Genomic DNA, 21,276 nt, shown 5'->3' with positions numbered 1-21,276 from the left:
CACTGGTCTACAAGGCTTGAAGAGCATAAGGAAGAAAATAAAATGAATAAAACATTTTCTGAACTGATTGTATAATGTAATATAAACATAATAGACTTATACACACGTTCTAAAGATAATCAATGAACATATCGGCACATGTTTCAAAAAAAAGTCAGTTAGCTGAGTATGGTGGAGCTATGCTCACCCTAAATTCCAGCCCTCAGGAGGCAGAGGCATGGGCACATGGATTTCTGTGAATTCTGGACCAGCTTAGCCTGTGCATAGTGAGGTCAGGCCAGCCAGGGTTACACACACACACACACACACACACACACACACACACACACACACACACACGCAAAACAAACAAAAACTAGAAATAGAACCAGTAATACATATGGCAACAAAAGACAGCAATAAACAAACAAACAAACCCAACATAATCTACAGTCTCATTGTAGGTCAAATTTCAACTCTTCTCCCGGGTAGAAATCCAAGCAGATGATTTGTAGAACATCACGATAAATACAGGAGAATTATTTCCATATGACTACTGAAGCAGAAATCTGCATCGGATTAAAGAGTATCTACTATGACAGAAACAGAAACTCCAACAGACACATTGTATCAATACGTTTCACCTGTGTTAAGCTATTGACTGTGAAAACTGAATTACTTCTACCTATGAAATGCTTGCCTTGTTGATTAACTATGAGGAGAAAATTCAGTATGTTACCTGCACTCATTTAAGAACCATACACTTCTATGTATGTGTGGGATACCTTCTACCATTTAGATGTTTTTCAACAATTACCTTATGATGAAAATACTTACTGTTCCTCGCTAAGTATAGAACCTAAAAAATACATGCTCAATTCATTATTTGAATGACACTGGAGTGGGTGGAGGGATAATTTTAATGTAGGTGAATTCAACAAACAATCAAGCACTGTTAACTATTTCCAGTCTTAAGAACATTCCTTAGAATAAAATGTTTAGGAACAGGGAAATAAGAGTTACTTGTACATATTTTAGTTGTTTTATCCTGTGTCTCAGATGATTTAGCCAAAGATAAATGCAATGCAGACATGATTGGTGTGTATATACATAGTGGGTATGTGGTTGCATGTGTGTGTGGTGTGTATGTGGTTGTGATTGTAGCTTTGTGTGTACATGTGTGTAGTGGTAGCTGGTTGCATACTGTGTGGCTGTGTGTGCACATGTGGACGTCAACGTTGGGTGTCATTCTTCAGGAGCCATTCATCTTGCTTTCCCAGACAACCTCTCATTGGTCTGGAGTGTGCTGAGTGGGAGAAAGTCAGGGTGGCTGGCCAACGAAGCCCAGAAACACTCCCCCATCACTGGGATCACAAGCAGATACCACATGCCCAACTGTTCACACGGGTTCTGGGGACTGAAGGCAAGCCCTCATACTGGCAAGGCAAACACCATCATCCCAGTCCGGAGACGGTTGGGACAGCTCTGGAATCTGGCTCTATAAAGTGCTTATATGTGATGTTCCCCTTGATTCAATTTATTGGTAATTAAGTAACCTTAGAAAAAGGTTAGTGGGGATATATATATTCTTGGCAAATTAAAAATGCTCAATCCTATGTAAGGTTTGGCATTTAGATACTTACTATAGGATAAACTACAGTGCAAAGAAAAAAGTTTTAAAAAATTATATACAAGGACACATCTGTCTAAGAAGAATTAAAAGGCCATAAATCAAAATTCTCTTTTATCCTTATGTGAAATTATTTTACAAATATAAGTTAAACTATCATCTGATAAATAATAAAAACAAGCTAACTAAAAATACATTTTCTGCATATGAAAAAAATATTTATTTCCAGTACTATGCTTACGAGAGCATTTTATGCTGAGTAAGCAGACTGGATAGGACTCCATTCACATCCCACTTCTCCTTGGACCTTTGCAATCAAGTCTCAGAGACCATCATTTCAGGCAGTGCTGCGTTAAGCTGAACGCACGGGGCACAGGCCTATCGCTTCTCCAGAGTGCTAGGCTGTCCAGGGGTCTAGTCCACCTAGAGTCTTAACTGGAGGGCTGTGTATTCCTCTCTGCTAACCACAGAACACTAAATTTCAAATGCTACTCTAAGCTTCTTTAAAATGGACAAAGTGAATAATCCTGTGACCGACATTATTTTCAAAAACAAAACAGTGCTTTTAACAATATAAAACGGGCTCCTGTGCGCAGCACAAAGCAGTAAAAGCTGTCGTTAACACAGTCGCTTTTCTGTAATGAAATAGCAATGCATTATATTTTAAACTTACCACAAGAGCAAAGAACACCATAAAGAAAAATGATAAACTGCTTGTGTAGCCAAGAAAGCCTGTAAAATAGCAATAAAATAAAAAGCAATTTATAAGGCAAGTGATCCTGACTCACAAATAGAGCCATGTACCATGGGCATGTTTTCTACTGCAGCTTGGTCTCTGGGCCCTGGCCCGTCTGTCACAGACCATTATGCAGCTCTGCACAGCAGAACGGGACTGGCTTGCACTGGCAGTGCACTGCAAGGGAGGCTGGCTGCTCCTTAATGCTCTGGTGGGGCGGACAAAATGCTACCACAAGCCAAGTCATAAGTTAGCTAGGCAGGGCTGAGCCACTGAAACCAGGCCAAGCTGAAAATGATTTGCAGTGGCCACTCTTCTAGACACGATGCTGTGGCGCTGCCCCTCCCCTAAGCATCCCGGGTTCCTCCACAGACTCACCTATCCTGGGGAGCAGCGAAAGAGGGAACACAACGCTAACACAGATGATGAGCAGCAGTGTCTGTCCATCGAGATACCAAGACCTATTAGGAATAACATTCTGTGTTAGGTATGGGACATGGGACTCATTCACATCCATTCAAACACAATGAAAAACCTACTTTTTCTGTTAAATGCTCTTAGGAAAACTTTATTGTTTATTTACTTATTTATTTGTGTACTGGTGTCTTGCCTGTGTGAAGATGTCAGACCCCTGGAACTAGATAGAGTTACCAGTAGTTGTGAGCTGCCATGTGGGTGCTGGGAATTAAACCTGGGTCCTCTGGAAGAGAACCCAGTGATCTTAACCCCTGAACCACCTCTCCACTTCCTCCACAGAAAATCTTTTATTGTTAATCATGAATATGCATTTAGAAAATATACTAAAATAATGTTGATATAAGCCTACAATCTCAGGAGTTGGGAGGCAAAGGCAAGATCAACATTTTGAGGCTGGGGTATATAGTGAGAACTTGTCTCAAAATAACACCTAAACCAAAACAAACACACAAAAATGCCCAAAGAGATGCCATTTTCAATTATCAAATTAACAAAAACTTAAAGACAAGATAACAGTTCATGTTGGTGAGGAGTACTGAAGTATGCCAAACATGGCTTTTCAATGCTAAATCTGTATTAACTACCTCTTCATGTGATTATGCCTTACAACACTTACAAAATACTATTAAGAATAAAGAAACACCAGCAATAGTTACAGAGACTTTTATCAAATAATATTTATTGAGAACTTTTAAAATAATGAAAATCTGGGCTGGAGAGATGGCTCAGAGGTTAAGAGTACTGGCTGCTCTTCCAGAGGTCCTGAGTTCAATTCCCAGCAACCACATGGTGGCTCACAACCATCTGTACTGAGATCTGGCGCCCTGCTCTGGCATGCGGGCATACATCGAGGCAGAATGTTGTATACATAATAAATAAATAAATAAATATTTAAAAAAATTAAAAAAATAATGAAAATCTAAAACATAAAAAATAATAAAAACTGAAAGCTAACAAACATCTAATACTACAATTTGGAAAAACAAATATAGTGAATGTGTGTATAGTCTGATTGTTTTGAGGAAAAATACAGATATTATTAAAAATGTACAGGAACTTCATAGTTTCGGGTGATAAAGAGTCATTTTTTACTCTTCATACTTTTCTACACTTCTCCAGAGTTTCAGAAGGGGTATGAATTACCAGTTTAAAACACTAAACTTTTCTTTAAAAGACAGCAAACTACTGAATGAGAATGGTTAGCGAGTAGTGAGCTCACGAGTTTGTTAATAAAAAAGAAACGAGGACTGGGAGCCACCAGCACATGCTGGAGACATGGAGGCAGGCTTGCTGGCCGGGTTGATCAGCTGTGTGAGCAAGAACACTAATGTGGGGCTGGAGAGATGGCTCAGCGGTTAAGAGCACTGGCTGCTCTACCAGAGCTCCTGAGTTCAATTCCGAACAACCACATGGTGGCTCACAGCCATATGTAATGAGATCTGGCGCACTCTTTTGGTCTGTAGGCACACAAGCATACAGAACACTCTATCCATAATAAACAAACAAACAAACAAACAAATAAATAGTAATGTGTGTTGGAGATGTGGTGGCGGGCTTGCTGGCAAGGCAGATCAGCCCTGTAAGGAAGTTTAAGGACAGTAAAAGACCCTGTCTTAAAAAGAAAAAGAGGTGAACAGTACCCAAGAAACACTCAAGGTTGTTCTCTGACCACCACATACGTGTACATACACACTCATGTGTGCAAGCACATTTATACACAGACAGGAAGAAGAGTGAAAGACAAATTTCAGTACAGAGAGGGAAAAATAACACTTTGAATATATATTTTTAAAGTCAGAGGGATATACTTAGAATACAAAAAATGGCATATTTCTATATGGAAGCAATACATAGGTACACATATGATTTTAATTTCTTAATACATCTATAGAAAATTTAAATATTAAAGTTAATTCCTCAAAACCTTAATGCATGCACATGTGAAACACAAACAATAATTAATATAAGGAATACAACTAGTAAATATATAGGAAGAAAGATCTAATCACAGTTGCCAATTAAATGGATCTATCCTGAGATTATTGAAATCAAATTAGTAAAATAGTCAAGGATGTGATATAATTGGCCCATATGTATTACTATGTTATTGTCCAATTAGGACTCTCTGGAAAAAGAATGGGCAATAGTAATCAGCACAATGAAAGCGCAGTGGCAATTAACTAAGAAAACCAGCAAAACATACACAATTGTACCACATGAAGAAAATAAAATCCAGGATAGAAAGGGATTGGAAAACAGCAAAGATCAATAGGGATTCCTTTAGTAAGTGTTTGGTAGATGACTTCAAAATCTCCCTGTGATAATCCATCCTCTTTCACTCTCAACAGGTGGCCAGTGTCCCCCCCCCCCCCCCGCCCTGTCAAGTTAAGAGCTTGCCTTCGCCTGGGTTAAAGAGCTAGCTTCTAGCAAGCCTGGCCTTTACTGTCCGGGCCTATCTTTACACACCCTGGCTTGTGAGGACATCCTTTCTGCTACCCCTTCATTCATGACTGCTGGGTAGTGACAACACTCTCTTTAGGAGAGCAAGACGAGAAGCAGCAGCAGCAGCAGCAGCAGCAGCAGAAAGAGCACCGTGGTCACCCCCCCCCATCCTGCTCACACTTCCCCTGTCCTTCTCTAACTCCCATCCTTTGCAGATGCACCACCAGAAGCTAGAAGCGATGCACAACTATTTCTGAGCTGCGGGGGCTGAGGCCGTGCTCTCCAGCCACACTTGCACGAGCCCCTCAGAGGCTGTTGTGCAGGAAGTACTACAAAAGCAATCATATAGTAAACACAAACGGATACACAAAAGGCTCATCTTCTAGTCGCCCTTGAATAAAAAGCCAAATAGGAGCCTCAAAATAGCCCTCACCAAGAAACACCTGGCAACTAAATTCTGAACTGGCAGCAAGCCCAGGGCTCTACGTCTGAAATGTCTTTTCTTCTGGGACCTGGTATCAGACCCAGACAGTTGCAGTGCCAATAGAAAAATGGCCCCAAGGGAACAGCCGAGCAGATTCCATCTGTTAGCACTGCTGTTCCTCTGGATAACAACACTGCATTGTATTCTGAATGTCTGCTAAGAAGGGTACGGATCACAATCAATGTTCTGAACATAAAACAAAGCAAAAATGGTCACAAACTAACCTGTCTCCTTTTTTGTTTGCTTGTTTGTTTGTTTGTTTTTAAGACAGGGTTTCTCTATGTAGCCCTGGCTATCCTGGAACTTGTTCTGTAGACCAGGCTGGCCTCAAACTTGGAGATCCACCTACATCTGCCTCCCAAGTGCTGGGATTAAACACATGTGCCACCACCACCTGGCCCAAACTGACTTTTTAACTAGGAAGGTGGAGTTATATAAAAGGGGATGCCACAGGACTGCAACCTTCCCCTTGCACAGGACTAAAGGAACACTAAAATCCTGAGGTAGGGCTCCTATGTGTGCCTGAAGATGAAATTGATGTCCATCTGTAAGAGCAGCATGACTGACTCAGGCCTGATTGTAGGGTGTGAAGGCATGAGACTTGCAGAGTTAGGGAATGCTTGGGCTGAGGGAGCTCAGAGATCACCCAGTTCAGCATCTCCATTTCACGTGTCTGCAAAAGCCATAAAGGACCATGGGCTCGAGACAGTAGCCATGCAAACACTCCCGGCCTCAGCTAATACTCTCCTCAGCTACCACTCTCTAGTTCACAGCATTTTTCAGATGTCTCCAGTCTATTTCAAGGCTGCACTTCATTCTCTCCTTAGGACTGAACTTAAAAAGTTACTATGAGCGGGACGGTGGTGGCATATGCCTTTAATCCCAGCACTCGGAGGCAGAGGCAGGCGGATCTCTGTGAGTTCGAGGCCAGCCTGACCTACAAGAGCTAGTTCTAGGACAGGCCCCAAAGCTACAGAGAAACCCTGTCTCAAAAAAAAAAAAAAAAAAAAACAAAAAAAAAACAACAACAACAAAAAAAAAAAACAGAAAAAAGAATCTTAACATGAAAATGATTTTATTTTTAAAAAGAGATTCTCTAGCCCTGGAGACTGGTTATAAATAGTTTCTTGTGCTTATTGACTGATGGTAATAAAACCAATCACTAAGATAGCAGTTTTGTGATCATTCTTTATCAATAAAGGCCATGTAGTTACACACAGTGGAGTTGAGTGAATTTCACACGCACGTCCCAGACAATTGCACTGTGTTTGGTAATGGAGACAGTCCAAAGCAGATGCGATTAAACCTCAGCCCAGAGAATACAAATAAGTAGTCTTTAAAAGTATGCAGTAAATACATTTATTTTATAAGCCAAGATTTTAGGAAAATTTACTGCACTTAAATTTTTTTTCTAAGAAGGGAAAAAGAATTATCTAACCAAACTCCTGTTTTCCTACTGTGACCTAAATATACATTCTCTTTAAGCCAAAAGAATTAGAGTAAAAAGTTTTATACTTCCTTGAAAACTTGTTTGATCTGTGGATTTAATCCTATATGATAAAAATGCTCCAACTATGAAACACAGAGAATAAATCCTTAGCTGGATTGCAAATGCTTGGCACGCAGATGTTTTTTCCATTTTTAAATGAAAACCAGATTTATTTATAAGTTGCTTTAATTTCATTCTCGAATAGAATGGAACAAGAGTATCGTATGTTCTCAATTAGGATCTTGCTCACATCCCATATCAATTATGTAACTCAAATGCAAGACAACTTAATTGTGTCAATCATAGTCCCCTGACAAGGCCATTAAATGTTAACAGAGAGCTCCCAACTTTTAACAGCTATAGATTTAAAAAATATATAAGTTATTCTAGGAAAAATATAGAGGCATCATAAGAGTTTGGTATAAGCACCACTGATCTAGATCTCTAACAGTAACTTTGAAATTAGAATACAGTGAGCACAAAGTGATTCGACAGCATCTTCATAAAGGGCTATAGTTCATATAGATATCTACATATCTATCCACAGATAACCCAGAAAACAAAGACACCTGAAAGATTAACTGAAACTTATGGAAAACCAAACCCTAAAATAAAACATCAACACCACATGATTTCAGTGAGAAAATACTGCCACGCAACCCCATCTAGAAACAAACTGTCCAAAAGCAGCGCTCACTGCGCAACATTCGCTGCTGACTTTCCAAGGTTAGGCTTCAAAGACAATGAGCATAGTCTCTTCATAAATGAGTATGCTACATGTAAAACAATGAGTTATCAAAAATGTGTGATTTTAACACACAGTGGGTGAAAATTGGTGACAGCATTCTTGTCAAAAGCTCATTTGTGATAGAAATAGTACATTTATATAAAAGTTTTACTAATACAACTGAAATAGGACTTAATTTTAGTTGTTTAAAATGTATGCTAAAACAGCAGACATGGCATTCGATTTAAAGAGAACAATGCTTCAGCAGACAAAACACCACAGTTTTAATAGCAGCTCTGCTACCCAGCACCCTGACTATGTCTAAAGTTACTAAAGGCAATGTTAATAGATGTCACCAAAATCAGGACCAAACAAAAGATAAACAGACAAAACAAAGACAAATGCAGGTGACATAGGACAACCATTAGGATTATCAGCGTTCATTTGTGTTTGACTCTGAGCTTCCTGGCAATCCGCATGAAAAAGGAAAGTCTCCCTTTAACATACTCATTGTCCTGTATTGTTCCTGTTCCCACATCTACACTGTGCTGTGTGCACATAAGCACGCACACATGTGCCATCTTATTTGATCATTTCAACTCTGTTAAGGAAGCAAATAATCATAGGTAAGGTCATTGTGTCACCTTTTTTTCTTTTTTCTTTTTCTTTTTTTTTTTTTTTTTGAGACAGGGTTTCTCTGTGTAACCCTGGCTGTCCTGGAACTTGCTATGTAGACCAGGTTGATCTCGAGCCACAGAGATCTGCCTGCCTCTGCCTCCCCAGTGCTGGAAATACAGGTGTGTACCACACCACCTAGTTCCCCCTTTTATTAATGATCTATTTATTATTTTATACGCATTGCTGTTTTGCCTGCAGGCATGTCTCTGTATGTGAGGGTGGCAGATCTCCTGGAATGGGAGTGATAAACAGTTGGGAGCTGCCACATGGGTGCTCACCCAGGTCCTCCACTGAACCACTGAACCAACTCTCCAGCCCTTAAGGAATGCCTGTCTGTTTTTCTCCTTTTCTGGCATTGAGAATTGAACCCAGGGCCTCCTAGGGATGCTAGGGATGCTAGGGATGCACTCTGTCTGGAAGCCGAGTCCTACTCTCATTGGTACCCTCACAGCCAGGTGAAAAAAACCTGCAGCTCATGACAAGCTAGATGGTCAGGAATTAGAGACTCAAGGCTAACTAGCATGAAATGAACGGGACATGTGTTTCCTTTCATCACGCTGCCTTGAGTTCCTAGCTCCATATGCAAATTTCTCACTTAGAATTCAAGTAACAAAAGTGGCTCCTAATATTTTTATAGCAAATGCAAACAAGTGTATTTCACACAGCTACTTGCTAGAGTAGTTAGCTGTCACATAGGGCATTATCAAAATGCAACCAGACAAAGCTGACAGAAGTCGAGGTAGCTGTGAGCATGCACTGGGCCCCTAATGAGCTCTGAAGTGAACGCGAAGGGACAGCTTCTGAGGATGAAGATCGTGAAGGACTTTATAACCCTCATGCTAATCACATCTTGACAGTTCGTACTGAGATCAAAAGTAACCACACTTTCCTTACACACGCACATCTGCACCTGTCTGCTTCTGCAGGAGCAGCCACTTCCCTAAGCTGAAAACTAAATTCTGAAGTTTTCCTCTGCACGCCAGATAAGTCTGATTACTGGGGAGAGCCAACCAAATGCTCCAGGCTAGAGACAGGGCAGTCCTCAGTTGTGGTTTGAAAACTGGGAAGAGCAACTGGACAATTAACAAGTTTAACCCAAGTTTATTTTTATCTTCAAGTTTATTTTTCTGGAAAAAAAAAGAAAAGGGAAGTCTTTCTCCTTGCTCTACATATCAAAAAGAAAAACATAATTAACTTGGGACCCTTCCCCATAAGAAGCGCTAAGTCAATATATTCTGTAGGCGCCTGTGTTTTTAAAGGAGAAAGGAAGTATGCTGTGGTTTGATGTTATTCAGTGTATTAAGAAAGGCTAAGCAAAGCAAGTGCTCACCCAAAGTTCTTTATGATGTCTAACATGAGTCTCACACAGTGGCTGCAGCCATCATACCCGTTGTCATGACAACCTGCTGGGAAGGGACAGCAAGGATGACTCACTGTCCCTTCAGCTGTCTTGAGTCTTCCACTATCCTCCAGCTTTTAACTCCTTAGGTGCCTCTTCACTTTTCTCCAAGGGCTAATTGGGACTTGACTTGGCCTTTCCCAAGGAGCACCAGGGCCTGGAGCTTCGGTTGTTGGCAGTCCAGGGCTCTGACACAGTGGACTGTCAGTGGACAGGTACTCAGTGTTTCCTCTATTACTGTCCCCCCCCCACACACAGAACCTCTAAGTGTCCTGAGGACGGGCACCACATTGCCACTACAGTTTCACAGAACAGAATGAATGAATGAACAGATGAAGGGATACAATGGAACTTCTTACCCACTGTGGTCTCCAGGCAAGAATTCTGAAATAGCAGCAGGAAGCTCTGTTTTAATAATTAAAAGATAAGATGACATAGCTACAAAAGAACAAAGAGAATTTCTATTAGAATTTTAACCATTCAAAGAGTGAGCTATTGAGAAACACAGAAGACCATAGGATTTCGGGCACCATATAGAAGATAACCCACAATGAACTAAGCCAGACACATACATAGGAGAAACAAAGGCAAACGACTCTGTAGAGAAGAACTGGTAAGTTTATCACATGACCGTTGTTTACACTGCAAATCCGAAGATAAGAGTTTATCACATGACCGTTGTTTACACTGCAAATCCGAAGATAAGAGGAAAAGGGATTTTTTAATAGGCTATTTAAAATAAAATTGTTTCAAGTTTTGAAAAATTCTCTTTCACATTGTCTCATCTGTTCAGTGCACAAGATTTAGTGATAAACATAAAAACTTTAAGGGTCAGGAGATAGTTGCGTACACCTTTAATCCCAGCACTCAGCAGGCAGAGGCAGGCGGCTATCTGTGAGGTCATGGCCAACCTGGTCTACAGAGTAAGTTCTGGGACAGCCAGGGCTACACAGAGAAACACTGTCTTGAAAAACTGAAACCAAACAAACAAACAAAAAGACCATGTTTATTTAATAAGTACAATTAATAACTGATCACTTGCTCTTTTTTAATTTAACTAGGAAGAAATGTCTTTTGCAGAAACCCAATTCCCTCTTTCTCTTCCTCTCTCTGCTATAGATCATAATACTTAAACAGTAAACAATAACTTAATTAAGGCTCTCTTCTGATTCACTGCATCATGCAGCCTGTTAAGGATATGGAGCTTGAAATCCTCACTCCATCTGTGTAAATCTGAAACCAAAGCCAACCAGGTGGGGTGGCATGCCTTTAATCCCAGCAATTGGGAGGCAGAGGCAGGTGGATCTTTTTGAGCTCGAGGCCATCCTTGTCTACAAACTGAGTTCCAGAACAACAAGAGCTACATAGAGAAACCATGTTTATGAAAAGACAAAATAACAATAACAAAACAGAAGCCAAAGCCAGCACTGCCACCAGATTTTATCTGATAGCATATGAGAAATAACTAGCTTTTATATCACTTAATAATGACACTATTCCTCATGGAGTTATTAAAGCACATTCTGGGGCTGGAGAGATGCTCAGTGCTAGGCTCCTAGGACTGCTGGGCAGTTCACAACTGCCTGTACCTCCAACTCCAGAGGATCTGATACCCTTTTCTGTCCTCCACAGGTAACTGTGCACACCCGCATACAAATCACTCTGCAAGCCTTCCATCATAAATATGGTTGTAGAATATAGAACTCATTTAGGCAAATACAGAAGGGGAAGCTTAAATACTCAGCTCTATGGAAACCCAGTTGATCTGGAGTCAGACCTTCAGTATAACAGTCTTTTCCCTAGAGATGAATTGAACACACACACACACACACACACACACACACACACACACACACACACACTCTTTTTAAAAGAGTCAATGAAAAAAAATGCCCTTGAAGAATGAAGTGTGTATTCTATGTGCACACTGCTTTTATTACTCATTTATATTTCAGGAAACATTCCACTTTCTCCTTGGACTTATAAAAACTAAGAACACCCCTGAACGCCGAGCCTGAACAATGAAAGTCTGGAGGAAGTTGGATGAAAAGGTGCATTTAAGAACAGCGTGCATTTCTCAGTCCAGCTGTTGGAAAGCAACTACTTCTGCAGTTACAACGCTGTGATGGTTTAACTCTGGAGAAAAATGAGACAGACATGCTAGTTTGCAAGAGGAGAGATTAAATACACTCAATTGTTTGTTTGTTTTTGTTTGTTTGGGTAAAAATAACAGGTACCTATGGTAAAGTTAACTTTAGAACAGGTAAGTAACACTCACTTTTCTGCAATGAAAACACGACCCATATCCTGTAATTTAAGACTATTTCTTTTTCTCTGGAAGAAACACGACGGCTTACCAAGGGCCACTGAGACATGCCTGCCAGCCCTTAGCAGTGGCTACTACAAGCAACTGGATGTGTAATGTCTTCTCCCTTGCTCTGTTCTCTCAGAAGGAAAAGCACCAGCAGCTGGGCACGGGAGAAGGAAAGGGAGGTCATTGCTAACCTCTTCCACTCCAAGATTTGGACTGTCACAGCATTTTGTTTTCCAAAGAACTGTATGTGCATGATATAATGAAGAAGAAGAAATAGAATCGAGTTCTCTGAAACTGGCTTAGACACTACCTAAATATATCGAGAGAAGAAGGGGGTAAACAGACAAACGTACACTCAAAACAAGGAACGCAGGCTTCCGACTCCGTACTTTTACCATCTGCTCATCGGTCCCTCTCGCTGGGAATAAGCCGGCATGTGTAGATTTCTAAGGTTTCAGACAGGCACCTCTTCCAGCAATTTTCTATTTTTTTGATCTTTAATTGTAAAAAAGCCACAATGAATGTGAGATTATATTTCTTTCTCATATACAACCTGTCATTCTTTCCAGAATTTCTATTAGCCTCTGGCTAATCACTTGATCACTTTGTGTTGTAGCCTTCACTCTCTGGTTTTCAAATGGGAGTCCTGTTTCACTAGATTCCAGTCTGAAGAGCCATGTGTACTTAAAGAAATATGAACTCACTAAACATATGTTTCTCTGTTTTAAGAAAAGGCCTCTCAGTATACACGAGTATAATAAAACATGTGAAACATTGCTTCTTCCTTGGAGAACGCTGGCGTGTTTTAAGAGCTACAAAACCACAGAGCCTACCATGGGGAAAACCCCACTGGTTGAGCAAGTAAAACAAAGAAATCTCAATGCTAAAATTACTTTTTCCTAACCACAAATAAAATTTCATGTAAGTACTACCACCTTAACATACAGTACATAACACTGAGAACAAAAGACTACTAGATAGACACCAAGTTAGGAAATACATCTTAATTACAGCCACATCAAAAGATCAAGTCAATAAAGTAAGCTGAGAAAGGTTTTAGGAAAGAATAATCTCAGCGGGAATGCTCATATATCCACTGTTTTTAGCCAAAAGGTCACTAGGTCGAATAGCTGGTTGCCACACCTCCTGTCCCATGTATTAATAGCATAAGGAAATGCTCAGGGCTTGACTTAGAGACAGGTCATAAGCAAGAATTTGTAAATGATTTTTGCTGGCATCTATCCATGGTATAGACTCCAAATACAAGGCACACCATGTTTCTTCCAAATTAATGGCTATACTAGCATCATCCATAAGAGCCACAGTTACAATAGAACAGTTCTGGCCTCCATAGCACCAAAGCCAAGATCGGTGCTACAAGATACACCTTGATGACAGTTATCAGCCATTCCAAATCATTTAGTTTCCCCACATTAGCTGAATAGGTATTCTTTCCCCTTCATTTCAAACGGAACTACCCTGGGAAGAAAATAAAAAATCCTGTCACCGTAGTCAAGACACAGGAATAGAAAGTGCCCTTTAAAAACCACGTGGAAAAGCAACAGGAAATTTGGCAAGCCCTGAAACAGGGAAATCTGATCAGGCATCAATAGGGAGTAAGGTATCACTACTGCCCAACAGCATGGGAACGTGAGTACCACTGCCCGACAGCATGGAGACACGGGTACCACTTCCCGACAGCATGGAAGACATGAATACTAACTACTAACAGTCATGGGAGACGTGAGTTGGGACAGAGGCAGAGAGGAGAAAGGCTAGAAGTGAGAACATCTGCTCATCTGGGCGTGGCATGCTATGCCTGTTACATGCTTGGCAAGTTTTTTGGGCATCTAACTTCCTTATCAACCAGACACAATTTCACCCACAGAAATGGGAGCCCTGTGTACTTATCTGCGATGTGGGAACGGTGAGCCTGACTTGAGGAGCTCACACTATTAAATGTCAGTCTGCTCTGGGCTGGTGGAGAAGAATCAGGCAAAGCCAAGAAAAATAAGAAAAGTCTATCAAAGGGGCCTCTCGAGAATGAAGTCTTTTATCTATTTGTTATCAGCATTTAAGCAACAGACTGCTTTTGGCTGCTGAGTTTAACAATTGGGCGCAAAGAATATGAGAATCTCTGCAACGGAAATGGAAGTCTCAGACCATTTCAATCAGAGACACACTGTATTGTTGATGGAGTCCATCTGGGGCTGTAGCTCTCTCATTGAAGTAACTGGCTCAGAATTCACGGAGTTTCATGCCAGGACGTCATAGCATCTCCCGCCGTGATTTAGTTGCATGCCAGTGGAGGTATAGCTCCAAAGAGGAATCTCCTATTCACATATGAGAGATTCAACACATCACTGAAACCTAAAAAAAGAACAAAACTCAGCCCTCTTCCTCCATATCTCTAGGCTTTAGGAACCAGTGTTCTCAGTAATGGCCTCAGTTTGTCTCTAGTCACTTTGAGAAAGAAAAACTCAACCAGAGTTTGGGCCTAAACAATCATTAGTCTAAAAGACAATTACCCATGTTGTTAAACATTTAGGAGAACACGCATGAAGATGGAATGGTGTTCAACTGTTTTAAAAATAGAACTGGGTTTTCAGCGCTTGGGGGAAGCCCAGCAGCTTCTCAGAGGATTAGTCAGTGGCCCAAACAAACAGAGGCGCTATGGTTTGCCTTTCCACCGAAGAGATTCAGGTTTATTTCGAACTTGTCTTTACTCATGGATAATAACTAGTTTATTCAAGATGTCTCATTAACCTGGTGTTTCCACCAAACGCCTAAATGTTACGGAAATTCTATCCCCATTCAAATAGCATACAATTTCTTTTTTAAAAAGAATCTTTTTTTTTCAAAATGTCTGTAAAACAATGTAATTTCCCTAAAGTGCAAAACTGGGGGGAAAAACACAAACCATGATGGAATATGTTCCTTCCTTCGCTCTCCTAAAAAAGCCTTCATTTTATTTTTTTGGGTTTTTGAGACAAGGTTTCTCTGCAGCTTTGGGGCCTGTCCTGGAATTAGCTCTTGTAGACCAGGCTGGCCTCAAACTCACCGAGATCACCCAAGAATCTTTTTTTTTATAGTCTGTTAAGACCCTGACCCTAAAGAGGGACCAGCGAGTCAGGCCTAGCAGCCAGGGTCTGGAATTAAGCTACTAGGGGCTGACATGGGAGGATTGGGAGAACAAGGCCCTGCTTAGACAGCCTAGCGAGACTTTGTCTCCAAACAGGGGTAGGGGGCTAGGAGAAAGCACTGTGGTGGAAAGCTCACATGTGTTCAATAATCAGAAACAGACACACACATGCGCGTGCACAATCAGAATATATACTTTTAAAAATCTCATTATCAAATGTCAATAGACATCTTTGCTAATACATTGTTTTTGAAGTCTCTTTAAAATGATGTTACTACAGAAATTTGTCAAGAATTTGGGGAGGGGGGGAAGGCTCCTTTCCAATTTCCTGTACTTCTAGACTTCTGCGGTATTTTCTAGAATTTGAGGGTAATACTGTTCAGGTTTTTTAAGGCTGCAATCAGTGTGACCAGCAGGTGGCGTCGTAACAGCATTCCCAACCCCAGCTTCCCGAGGGGCAAGACAGACTGATGAATTCAGCCTCTGCTTCAAGAAAACAATTTAAGTTGTCTCACATTACATGGTGGATTTGTCCAATAATGGGGATCTGAGATTTCGGTAGTCACTGAATCTTCTCATCTGTAAGCTGCAGACCCTGCACCATCTTGGTTCACAAGCTGAAATTCTCTCACTCCTCACTGCCCCAAAATGAGGCATTAATCAAGGCTGCTAAGGTCTGAGGATCCGGTGCCAGACAGGAAAACCCGGGTCACTCCGGCCGTCTCAGGAGGTCTCAGTGAAACTAGGGTTCTCCTGACAATGTGCACTGATTAAATCACTGACCTTCTGCAAGGACCTGGGGAGTTAACGCACATGTTCTAGAAGAATAAGTCGGCACATTGCTCGGAGCCACTCACCTTGCCATGTTTTGAGTCGAGCAAGACATGAATTAGGAAATTAGCTGCCTTTGCTTTAATCGCAGACGTCCAAGAGTGAGTAGGACCTTGCCTGGCTGTGTGATTTCTAGCGACAGCGTAGTCTGCAGACATTCAATCTAATGTGAAACGGACTACTTTTCAGACGAGTGAACAATGCAGCAGAGTAGGGGCTGTGAGAATCAGCTGGCCCCCACCACACTTCTCAGTCCTCCTAGAAGGCAGCTGAGTTCAAACCCTGCGCCTAGCATTCTCCGGCCTGTGACAGCATTCAACATTCTAGGATGCCTCCTTCCTCCCTCTGCCCCAGTGGAAGCTCACAGCAAACACTAGCACTAGCTCTGCCTGAGGCGGGGACACAAAGCACTACACTTGGCAATGGCCTCTTTCAGGCTCCCCACAATCACCGCTCAGAGAGCAAGAGTCACAAATGAGAAATATTTTCTATATGGCTCTCCACTTTCTAAAGGCCAGTAATTCTAAAACCTTAAGAGTCCAACATGTACTAATTGGCATTTTTAGAGGTTACCTGAAGGAAAGCCCCACCGCAATCCTGTCATTAAATCCCAATGGTGCTGTGGTTAGTGCGAGTGCCTCCCTGTTGTTCACAGACTACGGTAAGGGGACAGACCAGGCCTTCACCAAAACACCCACAGAATAAACAGTCAAGAGCAGCTTATGAATTTATGATCATTTCGTCTTGTGTTTTCCTTTTAGGGTTGGGAACTGAAACAAGATGGCACAACACAGAGGAGAAGCTGGGGACAGGGAAAAATGAGGGAGTCTGGGATTGAACTAGAGACAAAAGGCTGAACACCACTACTCCCTGCTCTCCACTTCCTGCTTGTGGGGGACAAGCTGACAGGAGCCGGGCCCTGCAGCTCCACCTTCCCATGTGATCATGTCCCCTGGGGCAGAAGCCAAAGCAAACCCTCCCTCCTCCTCAGCTACTCTATAGCAGCATCATAGACAGTCTAACCCTGGAGTGTTGTGGTCACGCTTGGGATCCCAGTGCCCAGGAGGCCAAGGCAGAAGGACCAAGAGATACAGGCTAACTTAGACCTGTGACAGACGTAAAAAAGATGGCAAGAGTTAAGAAGCATCAGGACATGCCACCTACCTGAAAATACAGACAGTGCCCGAGAGAATTAGCACACCTTCCCCAAAGGCCACCTCAGAAACCACAGTTCTGGAAGAGAGGAGACCCTGAGTTTCTATTTCCCACTGGAATTCTTCACCACAGACAAAACTAAAGCCAAGAGAATGAGAGAGAGGGTCCCTTGAAGCATGGGCCTGCTTGACCAGAAGACTGGAGTCAGACTATGAGGCAGCTGACACCCAGCCAGGGCTCTGCACACAAGTAGCTTCAGATCCCACTGCGATGGAGGGGTCACTTCTGCAGTTAGAGAACCGCGGAAATATGCTTCCACTTAGCGCTCGCAGGCTCGCAGCAGGTAAACTCACAAGTGATGGGAAGAAAATAACGAGGACATCATTCTGAAATAAGCATTACTAGCTTTCCTGAACTCAAGGGACATTTAAAATGTGTGACAACATCTAAGTGACATTTTTAAAGTTCTAAAGCAAGCAAGCAAAGCAACATGCAGACACCTGATTCATATGACACCAAATCCAAGAATCTTTTCCAGGTCAGACAGCTGGCCAAACAGTTTCGTTTGAATGCTTTCAGGGATGAAGAACACTTTTTTTTTTTAAAGTCTGGGTTGGTGGGCAGTGGTGGCAAACGCCTTTGCAGGAGGACGTCTGTGAGTTCAAGGCCAGCCTAGTCTACAGAGTGAGTTCCAGGACAGCCAGGGCTACACTGAGAAACACTGTCTCGAAAATGCAAACAAACAAACAAAAACTGTGGGTTGTCTCCACTTCGATCACCCAGCTTACTGACAAGGCTATTGGCTGAGTCTGACGGTGTCGCCCAGCCTTGTGTACAGGAAGCACAGTCCCAACGTGCACAAGTGTTTGAAGTGGCGTCTGACGGGAAAGGGTTGGGTCACGAGACTCCACCTTTAGATGCAGGTTTAGCACATTGTGAGAGCTTAAGGCTAAGAGTTTGCGTGCTCTAAGCTACCGCGTGACAACTTCCCACGCACAACCAGGTAACAAAGTCCTCACAGGATGTGGTTTCCTTGATCTCAGACTTCCAGCCTCCAAGAGCTGATAACTGTTTATTACTAAAACCCCAGCCAGTGTATTTTGCTACAGAACACAAAAATAAAAGTATTCTAGATGAGGAATATTCTAGTTTGAGAATATTATTTTAAGGAGTGTTTCTCTTGTTTATGCCATGGAACATTTGTTTAACTCTGTGAAGCTGTGTCACTGTGCCTGCCTAAAATGGTCTAATAAAGAGCTGAATGACCAATAGCGAGGCAGGAGCAAGGGTAGGTGGGGCTGGCAGGCAGAGAGGATAAATACATGAAGAGAAATCTGGGAAGAAAAGGGGAGCAAAAGAGCAGGGGGAGGAGGACACTAGGGGCCAGGAGTAAGAGTGAAAGTAAGATAAACAGAAGTGAAGTAAGAAAAGGAAAAAGCCCAGAGGCAAAAGGTAGTCAGGATGATTTAGGAAAAGAGGCCTTGAATGGAGGAGTGTGCTGCTTAAGTCTTACAGCAGGTTGGAGACAGGGCCTTAAGGAACAGCCACCATCACCAAAATCCCAAGAATCCAGCAATGAGACCATAGCTACCAAGGGTCTATTTGAAATCTGTACTACTCATTGGTCAATGTATTGAAATCTGGTATTAATAAAATGTCAAAATAGCATACATGGTTAAAATAAAATACAAAAGTATGTTGATTGAGGTGAAAGTAAAAGTAAGTCTGCTAAATCATTGGGCAAATTGGGAAATCATTTTAAATAAACAGATCACATCATTACACAGAAAAAAAAAGAAAGAGAAAGAAAGAAAAAAGAAAGAAAGGGGGCTGGAGAGATGGCTCAGAGGTAAAGAACATTGACTGCTCTTTCAGAGGTCCTGAGTTCAATCCCCAGCAACTACATGGCAGCTCACAGCCATCTACTATGAGATTTGGTGCCCTTTTCTGGTGTTCGGGCAAAACATGCAGCCAGAATACTGTATACATAATAAGTAAATAATGATTTAAAAAAAAAAAAGAGAGAAAGAAAGAAAAGCTGGTAAAAGTCAAGCTAAGGCTGGGCATTCCTAACTAAGAATAAGCATCTGTGTGTGATTGAGTTGGGAGCTGGGTGGCAGGGTCCTCAAAAGAGTAAAATACTGAATTAGTCTAGTTTCTTTATCTTTTCCATCAGCTTTGACACCAATGATGAGCCTAGCATTGTGTGTGTGTGTGTGTGTGTGTGTGTGCGCGCGCGCACGCGTGCAGACCACAGGTCAACACGGAAACTTTCTCAATTGCTCTCTACCTTATTTTTCTGAGGCAAGGTACCTAACTGAACCTCTGGAGTCCACGGATTCAGCTATATTAGTTGGCCAGCGAGCCCCAGAGATCATCCACTCTGCTCCTCCTGTACTGGGGTTAGGGTGTGTATCCTCACCCTGGCTGCTCAGGAGTGCTGGGAATTGGCACTTGGGTCCTGTTTGGGAAGAAAGTACCTTACCAACTGAGCTATCTTCCCAGCCCCACCATTCCCCCACTTATTTTCACTTTAAAAAAAAAATTATTTGTATGGTGTTTTGATGGTACGAAAGTTTGTGCACCACGTGCATGTAATGCCGGTGGAGGCCAGAAGAGGGCATGAAATCCCTCTGGAGCTTGAGTTACAGGTCATTGTGAGCTGACACGTGGGTGGTGGGAATTGAACCCAGGTCCTCGAAAACAGTAGCCAGGGCTCTTAACTGCTGAGCCATCTTTCCAGCTCATAGACATAGAATACTAATCATCTAAGCGTGTCTCAATCCAGCAAAGTTCCAGACTCTTGTGGGGGCCCACAGATGTGAGCCTGCTCCACCTTGACTAAAGGTCAGAGTTTGAGCTTATTTTTGCTCTTTCAAAGTTGTTGACAACAGGTGTGGCTACAACAAGAGATCCTGACCCAGGGCGTGGTTAATCAGTATTTTGAGTATAGAAGTGGATCTGTTCCACTTGCTATTCCTGCTCCTTCAAAGGAGACTGGCAGGAGGTTCCAGGGACTGGCTGCCTGCAGGGTACTTGGTCTATTCCTTATATCATATTAATAAGTCTGTTGTCTCCCCCTCCCCTTTTGGAATGAGGTATATGAGCCGATGGAAAAAACGCGGGTGGTTCAGTATTCAGTGAATGCCCCCCCCATGCTGTTCCGTGTCGCCCTTCTTATTTCTCTATCTGTTCCTTGAGTTTAATAACTCTAATCCTCATGCTCCTACACTGGAACGTGCAAATTTTGTCGAGGTTGGACCCTGACAGACACCGTGTTGGTTCCCAGGAGTAAAGAGGAATGAGACATAAGCCCTGGAAAAACTTAAGGCTCAGAGGAGAAACAGTGCGGAGGTGACCTCGGACAAGGCTAGCCCCAGCAAGGGGAAGACGGCCGCGTCTAAACCAGGCTAGAGACAGAAGCTACTATGGTGGAACAAGAAGAGACACAACAAGATCATCACACCAAGATAAAATGCTAAAATTTCAACATAAATTATTATACAATGGTTTCATCTGAACCAAATCTGATCGGTGTTAATGAGGGTCTGTCGAAGAATCATCACTAAGAGATTAAGCAATACATATCTGCTAATTAAAAGTATTCTACAACAAATCTTCAAATCAGTTGCACGGCAACAATTCCCAAGAGATGAGGTTTGTGTTTTTGACTTCCAGAGTGAAGTATGAAGTCACTGTTTCACGAAAATTCAAAGCATTAAAACATGGACATTAAGGATTCCAAAACAACTCTCTCTCTCTCTCTCTCTCTCTCTCTCTCTCTCTCTCTCTC

At 42.0% G+C, this 21,276-nt stretch overlaps 1 protein-coding gene across 1 annotated transcript in view; it reads right to left on the bottom strand.

Annotated features, from left to right (window-relative positions):
* Slc38a6 (solute carrier family 38 member 6) overlaps positions 1 to 21,276 on the bottom strand; it is a 62,240-nt gene that overhangs the window by 15,121 nt on the left and 25,843 nt on the right. Inside the window, exons 6-8 of the mRNA XM_005343204.3 lie at positions 10,401 to 10,479; positions 2,724 to 2,806; positions 2,283 to 2,341 (exon numbers count right to left, since the gene is read on the bottom strand). Coding sequence (XP_005343261.1) covers positions 2,283 to 2,341; positions 2,724 to 2,806; positions 10,401 to 10,479 — 221 coding nt within the window. The remainder of the gene's footprint in view (positions 1 to 2,282; positions 2,342 to 2,723; positions 2,807 to 10,400; positions 10,480 to 21,276) is intronic.

Source organism: Microtus ochrogaster, chromosome 1 (genome assembly GCF_000317375.1).
Source record: "Microtus ochrogaster isolate Prairie Vole_2 chromosome 1, MicOch1.0, whole genome shotgun sequence".
Classification (NCBI taxonomy): Eukaryota; Metazoa; Chordata; class Mammalia; order Rodentia; family Cricetidae; genus Microtus; species Microtus ochrogaster.
Note: the sequence above shows the minus strand (reverse complement) of the source record. Positions and strands in the feature narration are given on the sequence as shown.